The sequence below is a fragment of the Canis lupus genome, chromosome 7 (assembly GCF_011100685.1).
Source record: "Canis lupus familiaris isolate Mischka breed German Shepherd chromosome 7, alternate assembly UU_Cfam_GSD_1.0, whole genome shotgun sequence".
Taxonomy (NCBI): Eukaryota; Metazoa; Chordata; class Mammalia; order Carnivora; family Canidae; genus Canis; species Canis lupus.
This window is the reverse complement of record NC_049228.1, coordinates 4,702,686-4,714,420: the sequence shown is the minus strand read 5'-3', so window position 1 is coordinate 4,714,420 and position 11,735 is coordinate 4,702,686. Positions and strand designations below refer to the sequence as shown.

At 37.9% G+C, this 11,735-nt stretch overlaps 1 protein-coding gene across 1 annotated transcript; it reads right to left on the bottom strand.

Moving 5' to 3' along the window:
* Positions 1-375: 375 nt before the first annotated feature.
* On the bottom strand, positions 376-1,720 carry LOC102153978 (cofilin-1-like). Its single transcript, XM_038541979.1, has 2 exons — positions 1,184-1,720; positions 376-450 (listed from the first exon to the last, which is right to left on the bottom strand). Exons 1-2 carry the CDS (start codon positions 1,703-1,705, stop codon positions 391-393), a joined length of 582 nt encoding a protein of 193 aa, XP_038397907.1. The 5' UTR covers positions 1,706-1,720; the 3' UTR covers positions 376-390.
* Positions 1,721-11,735: the final 10,015 nt, after the last annotated feature.

The window sequence follows — 11,735 nt, the reverse complement described above, 5'->3', positions numbered from 1 at the left end:
CCCACCATAGGACTCTCCAAGCCTCTCCCACCCCCACTCCCTCTCACCCCCACAACCCTGTTGAGAACTGAAGCCCAGATGGGCTCTCAGGAATTAGAAGCGGTACCACAGGAAACTATTTAGGGGCTAAAAGGACTTTGCCAGATGATCTGACATGGTTCTTTTGGCAAAGACGTAGTCCAAGTTACTAATGCGTAACAATTTTACACCAGCACCCTCGCTGGCGGGGAGAAAAAGCACTTCCTATTCCCTGCATTATCTCACATCTTATTTACATGTATTTATTTGTGTCATCACCAAAATAACTATGTTTTCAAATAAGTTGAACTAGCTTTCTATTTTTTAAGGAAGAGCTCTGACGTTGAACTAGTAACAGTAGTGTTTTACTTCTTATGCTAAGTGAAACAGGTTGAGAAAGACAGGTGCCATGATTTCACTCCTATGTGGAACCTGAAAAACAAAACAAATGGATAAACAAACAAGCCAAAAGAATTGGACTTGTAAAGGCCGAGAACAAACTGATGATGGTTGCCAGAGGGGAGGGGTGCGAGGGATGGACAGAGTGTGTAAAGGTGAGTGGGGGGTACAGGAGACCAGTTATGGAATGAGTAAGTCACGAGGCTAAAAGGTGCAGCATCAGGAATAGAGTCAATGACATTGTAATTGTGTCGTATGGTGACACAACACAATGTTTTTGTTTTTTGTTTTTTGTTTTTTGTTTTTTTTTTAGTGAGCCTTTTTATTGTTGTGTGTGTTGTTGGTTTTTTTTAATTGAAGGTCCCTTACTGGTCCTGTTTCCATGAGTGCCAAGACCAGGGGACAAGGGGAGGGGAACCAGGTAGCGCAAGGAAGGGTCTTCTCCACAACATTCCATTTATACACAGAACTAAACAGACAAGACAGAGTCACTATTGTGGTTAGAAGTTGGCAGCATGGGAAAAGGGAGGAACAGGTGGGGAACTGGAGTGTCATTAAAAAAAAAATACACCCCCCCCCAAACTGGGGTGCCTGGGGGGAACTTGGTCTGCTTCAACCCAAGAGGAATCAGAAGATCAAAAGCGGTTTGGGAAAGCCAGAACCGTCAGGGATAGAGGGAGGAGGAAGGTCCAGGGGGTGAGGGAGCTGTTTGGCAACTGGGGTGAAGGGATTGCCCTCCCCCTGCTGGGATCCCCCCAGCCCCTACCGTCTGGCAGGAAGGGGGCAGCCTGCAACCCCCATGGGCAGGTCGGGGGCTGCCAGATGCTCCAGGCAGGGGGCTGGAGGGCTTGCCCTCCAGAGAGATGACGCCACTGTCCCCCAGTTTCTCTGCCAGGGTGCAGTGATCCTTGACCTCCTCGTAGCAGTTTGCTTGTAACTCATGCTTGATCCCGGTCAGCTTTTTCTTGATGGCATCCTTGGAGCTGGCATAAATCATTTTGCTCTTAAGGGGTCCAGACTCAGGCGCCCAGAATATAAACACCAGGTCCTCCTTCTTGCTCTCCTTGGTCTCATAGGTTGCGTCATAGAGGGCATAGCGGCAGTCCTTGTCTGGTAGCATCTTGACAAAGGTGGCGTAGGGGTCATCTACAGTCTGGCCCACATCACCTACCAGGATCTCCTTGCCCTCCTCGAGGATGATGTTCTTCTTGTCCTCGCTCAGGCAGAAAAGTACTGCCTTCTTGCACTCCTTCACCTCCTCTGGTGTTGAAGACTTACGCACCTTCATGTCATTGAACACTTTGATGACACCATCAGAAACCGCCACGCCACAGGCTGGGGCGAGCTGAGCACAACACACAGAGATGCTGAATCACCGTGTTGTTGTTGTAGACCTGAAACTAATGACGTTGTGTGTCAGCTATACTCAAAAAAGCTTTTTTTTTTGAAAAAAGCTAGAGGTCTAGCTTTGAACTGATTACTATAGTGTTTTTCTTCATAAGGCAATTGAGTTAGTCCTACTCTGCTCCCTCGGTTCCTCAGACCATATCAGAGAAGAAATCTGCACTTCAACACTTACGCAGAGGAAGAGTGGTGTCAGAATAGATTATCTCATAATGCCCATGTCATAGTTTCCATATCTTACTGCTGATTAACATCAACTTGGCTTTCAAACTCAACTTGGATTCTTAAAATCTTCTATATATTTACCCACTTTCTCCAAACTTCTAAAACTACAGGACACGTAGGGGAGGATAGAATGTCCTTTTTATTTTTTCCTAGTTATTTTGAAAATAGTCACTTATTTATTTTGAATTCATTACTTTCCAGCTAGGTGCTAAGGCAGGAGTTGCAAACTCAGAGGCTCAGGAAGCCTCTACATACCTCAAAGAAACAGTCAGTGGGGGCATGGGGACCATGGTGAACTGGACCACATAGGCTCCGGTCTAAAGGCTGCAGCTCTTGCTCAATTGCAGTTCGTTGAAATGTGGTAAGAATGTAGGCCCAGAATGGCCAAACTTCCAATTTCCCAAGAGAAAACCAAAATATGGGATTTTTTTTTAATGCGGCAATAGGAAGGCAATTTGGTACCCTATCCAGTATAAAATGTTTATACTCTTAACCTGTTGTTAAAAAACAAAATTCAACTGAGTAAATTGAAAGGTCTAATTGGCTTTATTGAATGATTCACAAATCAGGCAGCATGCCACCCACCAAGTAGAAGGGCACTCTGGGAAGTCATACAAAATGATGGGTTTTTATAGGAAGGAAGGTGGGTGAGGAAGTTGTAAACAGAAGAAAAGACTGTTCCAAGCAAGATCACCTTATGTTAGGGGGAAGGGCAGGAGGTGGGGGGTCTTACTAGGCAGATTACCTCATCTTCCCTTGGGGGTTGGAGAGGGCGCAAGGCACAGATTACCTCAGTGGTGCTTATCAAAAAATTCCTGATTGACAGGCTGAGACATATTTCTGGGGGAGGTTGAAACTGCAATTAGGTTAGGTAGTAAGCTCTGGGTTAGTAACTTGGGCTGGCCCAAGTAAAAGCCATTTTGGATCTAACAGCATCCTACAGAAAAAAATCCTATCAAGTACACAAAGATATATGTAGACTGCAGTTATTTGTAACAGTGAAAATGGGGGTTGGGGGCAGAAGTAAAGGGTCATCAATTGAGAATTGAATAAACCAATGGAGAACATCCACAAAATGGGGGGAAAAATTATGACTATCCTAGCAAAGCATTTTTAATTTTTCTTTTTTCCTTTTTCTTCTTTCTCCTCTTCTTTCATCCTTTCTATCAGTCTATCTATCCTTCTTCTAGAGTAGAAAAAGCAGCTAAGTGTCATTCCTTAAAGCACCTGTAATACAGACCAAACAAATAAACAAGCAAAACGAGTAGCCTTGAAGCAACTTCACTCTGCCCTGTCCTTTGAGTGATAATCATTTAGTTATGCAAATATATGGCAAGAAGGCCTCTGCCTCTGGGAAAATATAAGAACATCTTTGTTTGGTCTGGCAAAGCTGCCCCTTCCTTTGATATATTAAAAAAAATTTTTGCTTTGTTTAATAACATCTCCAAGAAGGAACCACCTGGAGAGGAAGGGCCTTGCCCTATCTGAGATAGCGGCCAAAGCTTTGGTTGGATTCTCCATGCTATGGACTAGACTCTCAAAAATAACTGCTTTTTCAGAAGGAAAAATTCCAGCAGACTAGAACATGTAGAGATATTTTGAAGAAGCTTTTGGGTATTTGAGCTGAGCTCAATAATAATTATCCTGGGAAAAATATTTTAGCTTTCTGTCTTAGGTAAAGCTTGACTAAAATAAGGTAAAAAAAAAAATCATGATAAATTTAATTCAATAAATATTTGTTGAGACAGTTATTGAATCTGCTAAGTGTAGAGGTGTATACTGGGCATGATAGAACATCTTTGGGTAAAAAAGATCTCCAAAAATTACCCCTGGCTTCAGGGAACTTACTGTTTAAAAATGGACTAATATGTAGCCATTAGGTACACGTAGCTATTTAAATTTAAAGTAATTAAAATTAAATAAAATGTTGGATTGAGTATCTCAGTCACAGCAACCACATTTCAAGTGCTCTGTAGCCACATTTCCATCATCTGGTCTAGAATAGGGGTGTGTAGTGCTTGTCAGCTTTGGGAGTCATACAGTCTCTGTTGCAACTACTCAGATCTGCTGTCGTAGTGGAAAAGCAGCTATAGACAATGGAGTAAGGAAACGGACATGGTTGTGTTCCAATAAGCCTCGGTTTACAAAAATGGACAGCAGACCAGATTTGTCTTGTGGACCAAAGTTTGTTGATCTCTTGTCTAGAGAAAGAAACAACTAACTTTAGTGTAAGGCTTTCACATGGAATAGAGAATAAAGTAATTGCCTTTCTGTGGAAATTCAGAGTCTTTATGGATGCATTACCTACAATAATAAATGATTTTTGTTTTAAGTCACTGACATTTAGGAACTTTGCCATAGAGCAGTAGGTAACGGACACATTTCACCCTGCTATATCTCTAAGACCGTGCTTAAACAATGTTCTGAATACCAACATGTAGTATATTTATCGTATCTTTATATCTTTTAATGCTCAAAATCCACATCCTCTGTGGAAACTTTACCAACTTTTTCATGCAAATCTGTCAGGCTCTCCTCTAATGGCCATAACCATTTTAACATCGCTATTGCCATATGCTGAATTCCATTTATTATATGCTTCTCTCTAAGTAGATAGGTAAGCTTTTTAGGAACAGAGTTTATGACTTTTTCATCTTTGAATCCCCAGCATTTAATACAGTTCAGCACCTAGTAGGTGTTCAGTAAATATTTGTTAAGTCAGTATAGCCATGATTGACATTATTGACAACACTTTCAGGGCCTACATATTTGGCATTTTTATAAAAGTTCTGTGTTCTAGGTATTTTAAAGCGTTTGTTTAGCCATTGCTTAATCCCTGCATAGCTCAAGATGAAGTCTGTACAGATTCACTGAAGCTGTGAGTTTCTATGCACTGCGTTTCATTCATCTAAATTTTCAATTTCGGGGGTCCCTGGGTGGCGCAGCTTAGCGCCTGCCTTCGGCCCAGGGCGCGATCCTGGAGACCCGGGATCGAATCCCACATCGGGCTCTCGGTGCATGGAGCCTGCTTCTCCTTCTGCCTATGTCTCTGCCTCTCTCTCTCTGTGACTATCGTAAATAAATAAAAAATTAAAAAAAATAAAAATAAAAATAAATTTTCAATTTCGAATTCTTTTTATTCACAGATGTCAGGATCTCCAGACAGATCAGAGTTACTTGTTTACGCATATATACTTTTTCTAAAGAAAAAAATTATAGATATTATTTTGCAAAATGGTATGATTTTCATTTTTGAATTATGTGAAAGGCAGTTGTGTTTTCACCTAAATCTCCTGTGAATATATTTTTAAGTGACTATAATTTGCATATTAAATTTGCATTTTTATGACCAGGGGTTGTAATTGAAAACAAGGGAATTGGAAACAGAAATAATGAAAGATTATTATTACTATTACTTAATAATCCAACTGTATCTAGTTAGAAGCCCTTTTAACAAGGAAGAAGCATTCATAATATCAGATCACAAAAGATTACCAGTATGAAAAGTGTATTTTCATAAAAAGTACACAGGTAAATGACTGCATTCATCTTTCACAGGGGAGAAACCTATTCTGTTGTATGGAATTGCATTATGTTTAAGGTCTAGGGAAATAACAACCAGATTTTTTATTATTCAAGAGAAATGACCTCTGCCCTAACACTACAATGCTTCTTAAAATTGATAAAGTTCATTATCTGATCTAACTTTAACATTTTAATTACATGTTTGAAAAATAAACCAGAAAATAAATGAAAGCAAAAAAAAGAATAATTTATATTGTAAGAGTTACACTTTTTACACCCATTTAGTTATTTCAAAATAGCTTTTAAAACCAGCTATTTCATAATGACCTTCTAGAGTCACATAGGAATATGAACCAGATGACATAAAAGTGCCCTAGATTATATTTATTTTCTATATGTTAAATTCCATTACTATTAATTTGTATCAAATGTGACTTACTCTCAAAACTTTCAAATTAATGAACACAAGCATCAGAGAAGAAAACTATTCTAGAAGTAAAAATGTAAAAAAAAAAGAAATAAAAATGTAAGTAACCAATTGTCTAAAATTCCTATCCCATGTAAATGTTTTATAGAATATATAAATCATTGTTTTCTATTCATATGTGGCTCTACTTTATAGCAGCTGCTACAGATGTGTCTTTTTCCTGGAACAAATCGATGCCACTGGCACATTGGATGCCAGAGCTACTGAAGTGGTAAGTATTTTGGTCTATACTGACAGTCAGAGGGCACAGAAGTAGTTGCCATTCACCTGGCAGGACAGCAGGACACCTTCACTGTCTTCTTCCACAGTGGTGACAACTCACTGCCACTACTGAATCCATGGATATGTATTGTCTCTCCATCCCACAGGAGTTCATACAGTCCCCTCTATTGATGACAACATGCTGATAAGGGTCTAGGAAGCACGTAGTGGCAGCTGTGCAAGAAGCCTTGACAAGAGACTTGTGTGCCAAGGGATAGGATCTTAGTTCCAGGAAAATGCAGAGATTTGCTGCCTCAGTAAAATTTCTGGAGATCCAGTGAAATTGAGCATGTCTACATACCCTCTCCAAAGGGAAAGAGAAGTCCCGATACCTTTTCACCCTCTACCATAAAGAAAGAGACACCATGTGTAGTAAACATCTTTTGATTTTGGAAGTAACACGCATCACACGTAAGCATGCTGTTCCCATCCATTTAGCAGACTTGCCAAAAAAGCTTCATACTTCTAAGAGGTCGCAAACACTGGGGAAAACATGCTCAGCTTGCCTTCTACACTACCTATTTTTAGCAATAACAATCTTCTTTGAGAAATAGCTCTTGATTTGATCTACCTACCCCTGATGAAGAATGAGCGTCTGACTTTGGGACATCAGGTGACATGATGCCACTGTTGGTATCATAAACCGAGAGTTACCAGACTACCTTGGTCACAGAGTTACGCGTACCCAGTGACATTCCATTATTCAGGTGGAAGTAAAATATGCGAGTCCAGACATGGTAGACCTTGAAAGCACATGACAAAAATCTTAGCTTTATTTGTCCTTTATTTTGACTAATTCATATATTTTATTCTTTTTTTGCCCTTGCTCACATTAAGCTGAAGTCAAAAAATTTGACCTTTCTTTCAGAGCACTGGCCGTTGTTGCTGACCATAAGAAGAAATACTGCCACTGCACTTCATATATATTACATGTTGTATATGTTTTTTAATAGGTGTCTTTATTATATACTTTAAATATACATATATTTTTAGGCATATTGTTTTTGTGTTCTGTCTTCAAAGCATAATCAGGAAATTCCATTTCACTTAAAATGTTAGAGCTCCACTAATGGGGGGAGGACACCAGGGGGATTCTATTCTGCTTAAAAAGTTTTGCAGTAAATTCTTCGTGCATGAGAGGAAAAGGGGGGAAATGTACACTTCCAGGTTCATAAAACACTCGACTTGTAATATGTTCCCACTTCCACAAAAATACCTTTGTTCTTTTGAGGGGACGTGGAGGATGAAAAGGGGCAAGAAAGAAAGTAGGGGTCAGGGGCAAAGAAGAAGAAATGAATACATATAAAGATAGAAAGTAGCTCTCTCAAGGAATCTGCAGGGTAGGTACATTTTTGTAATTATGAAGTCCTTTAATTAAAACATTTTTAAAGTTTTTCATTCTGAAAAGCAATATGTATTCTGTGACGCATTAACATATATGGGAAACAACTGATTCTTTCCCAGCCTCCGTCCTGAGGTGACCTATGTCAGCAACCTGGCATGTGATGGTCCTCACCTCTCCCCTTATACGTATATAAGAACATTCAAAGGTATTTGGAAGTTTTTCATTTGCTTGCTGTTCCAAATATTAGATAATACTGTACACATTGTGCTGGAACTAAGATTCCATCATGAACATCTCAAGTCAATAGAAGTCGAAATCCTTCTTTTAAACAGTCACATAATTCTCCATAGCAAAAATGTACTACATTTAACTCTTGCCCTATTGATAGATAATGAGATTGTGTCCATTCTTTGGCCATCACAGTCAATGCTGCACCAAATATTGTTTAATGTGGCCTTGAAAAACGATGATTATATTTCTAGTAAAGCTATTCAAAAGTGGAGTTGGTAGGCCAAAGAGTATATGTATTTTAAATTCTAATAGATGTTGCCAGATTTATGTCACAACTTATACTCCCAGGAACAATGAATGTATTACTGCTGATTTCTCATTTATGTCTTAACCAACAAGGAGTGTTAGGACTTTTTGATTTTTGCCATCAAATATGAAAGATTCTAGATTATCAAAAGAAGCATTTCTTCGTGTTTTCCCTGGATTGAACTCAGTTTATTTGCTCAGGTCTCTGGCATCTGTAGTAGGTTTGCTCCATGAAGTCAGCATGTGGACTTCACTGAAGCAGTGATGTTCTTTGCCCTACTCGGAGTCATAGATTGCCTCTAGGAGACTGTACCATCCGAATTGTACTACCAGGAAAAAAGCATGATATACAGGTTCATACTACCTTTGTCATATATGAAAGATACCTTGATATTCACTGGAAACAAAATGATAGAAACAGAAAATCTCAGGGGTTGAAGGGGCTATCCAATGCTTAAATCTTAATCTATAAAACCCCTACCAATTTATTATTCCAGCTCCGCTTAAATTCCTCTGATAGGGAACCTACAAAAGCAGACAGCCTATTCCATAATAAGAAAGCTAACTTTTACTGAACGTTTATTCTGTACCAGACACAATTGAAAGGGCTCGGCGGGAAGCATCTCATTTAATCCTTACAAAAACCCTATGGGGAGGCGTTACTATTACACTTATCTCACAGAATAAACCAAGGCACAGATCACAGGGCTAGGAAATGGTGAGAGTTGGTTTGAAGTCAATGGGAAGCCATACTCAACCTCTACACCCTACTGCCTCCCAGAGGCAGGTTTATAAAACTGTGAACGCCAACCCCTTTGCTTTGCAGACCTAAACATTTCTTCCTGTACTTTTGCTTCATTGCTCCTACTTCTACTCCTCTTATTTCCATGAATCCTCCTAAAACCTTTTGCATACGAAAATACTAACTGAAAGTAGCTGTGAGGCTCTTTTCCTATTAGTCTTTGGTTCTAGAAACCAGAGTGTATTTAATGGAAGCTAAAGAAGGATCAGCTCACAGCCCTCACCCAGTGGCAACAGTGAGAAAATGAGATTGTCCCTAATCTCTTACTTACGACACGACAAATCAGGCCAACTGTGAGTCTTTACAGGAAACAGGCCTAAAAATTTCCAGAGGAAGGATGAAGTACCCAGCATTAAAACACAAAACATTAATAGGAAACAGTCACGTAACACCATTGTATTTTTGAAGTCTTGTCCATCACTGAAATGCATGCTCCTAAAAAGACTCCCACAGAATACCTCACATACCTAAAGGTTAACTCTTTTAAGAATACAATGACAGAAAAGAGTAGGGCCTAAGAAACAGGTTTAATAATGTCCCAGGTATAGGTATTCAAAGATAGTGGAAGATAGAATAATAAAATTAGCATTAAAACCACCAAAAATTTCCACATTTATCCTAAGAGGATGGATTCAGTGAAAATTCAAATAGAAAACAAAATTAGATAGTACAATGGAAGTAAAATATGCCCATGATGACTATCAAGTATGTCAATCAAAGGTTAAGCAAGGATGTATTAATATAAGGTTTTTATGTTTTATATATATTTTTATAAGGTCTTTAACTATGTTAATTTCACTGTTTAGAAAACCTATGATGAAAAAAGAAAAAGAAAACCTATGATGTAGGTTGTAAGTTCCATTTATAATCTCCTGTATCAGAAGATTATTTTTTCTCACTTTTTCTCTATCCTTTGCACTCAATCAAATTAGTTGTTTTCTTGAAATCTAGGCCATATGAACAGTACAGCTTTTTTATTTTGCTAAGTTATTTGCACACATGTGAGGCCAAGAGCTCATGGAGCCTTATTCCTGATGACTCCTCCACATTTTCTCACTGCTTACTTCTCAGTGCATTCATTGTCATTTCTTTAAACTTGAGAGGTCAACCTATATTGTTGTCTTGCATCAAAATAATTGAGAACCCAACACTAAGCACTCCACTCAAACAGTAAATACAAAAATTAGTAATGAAAATGTAACTTCACTGGGTGATTATGGGTTTTTTTGGTTTATTTTATTTCTTATTTGCAAATTGTAAGCAATTTTGTATAATACTTCTATAAATTTGGTTCTACATTTTTAAAATTAATGAACTGTTAAGGTCATTGTTTAATCTATCTAAATATCCCTGTTATTGGTTAGCTTTGAATTAGCTTATTAATTATCAATTGAATAAATTGAAGATAATTCAACCACTTTGAAGGCTTAATCAGTTTTCTAAATTTAAGTGAGGTGGATGGGCTATTTAATAATGTGGACTTCAAGAACAAATTAGGGGTTACCAGGTGTGTGAATGGGTGACATAGGTGAAGAGGATTCAGAGTATACTTATAATGACAAGTACTGGATAATGTATAGAATTGTTGAATAACTACATAGAAACTAATACTGAAACTAATACTGTATACTAATTATACTGGAATTAAAATAATAATAAGTAAAAATAAAGTGTGTACTTTACTGAAAATTAGTTAATATATAAACTCTTGAACCACTGTTTTATACATAAATACATAACCATTAGTGTGCCTACTTATCTGAATTTTTCTATCAAATATTCCTGTAGAACATATACAGGGGATTGTCTATCTTTGGACATTTCTTTAATTGATATATAATTGGCATCTAGCATTGTATTAGTTCTAGGTACACAACACAATGATTTGATATATATATATTTTTTTTTTGTAAAATGATTACCACAATTAGTTAATATCCAGCACCATGTATCATTGCAATCATTTTTTTTTTTCTTGTGATGGGAACTTTTAAGACCTACTCTCTTAGCAACTTTCAAATATATTATACAGTTACCATGCTGTGCTTTACATTCCAGGACATATTTATCTTAGGACTGGAAGTTCATATCTTTTGACCACCTTCACCCATTTTGCCAACCCCCCAGCTCCCACCTGAGGTGATCATCAATCTGTTCTCTGTTTCTATGAATTTGGTGTTTGTCTAAGTTCCACATATGAGTGAAATCATATCATATTTGTCTTTCTCTGACTTATTTCGCTAGCATAATGCTCTCAAGTTCCACCCATGTTGTCACAAATGGCAGGATTTCCTTCTTTTTATGGCTGAATAATATTCCATTATACATATATAAATACACACACACACATACACACACACACACACACACACACGTATACCACATTTTCTTTATTCATTCATCCAACAGTGGACACTTAGGTTTTTTTTTTTCTTGGTCTTGACTATTGCGAATAGTGTTGCAATGAACATGAAGGTACAGGCATCTTTATGAGATAGTGATTTAATTTCCTTCAAATTAATATCCAGAAGTGGAATTACTGGATCATATTTTGCCCTATGTAGTTTAATTTCCACAAATTTGTGAATTTTCCACTTTTCTTTCTGTATTAATTTCTAACTTCATCCCATTGCAGCCAGAGAAGATACTTTGTGTGATATCTGTCTTTAAATATGTTGTAAGAATTTATGGCCTAACATGGTTTAGCCTTGGAAAATGCCCCATATACCCTT

Bases quoted from the DNA above. Each gene is read 5' to 3' on its own strand.
- LOC102153978 (XM_038541979.1), bottom strand. From the start codon at position 1,705: ATGAAGGTGCGTAAGTCTTCAACACCAGAGGAGGTGAAGGAGTGCAAG. The intron at 451-1,183 runs GTAGGGGCTGGG...TTTGTTTTTCAG, and splicing joins TGCCCCCTTCCTGCCAGACG to GTTCCACATAGGAGTGAAAT.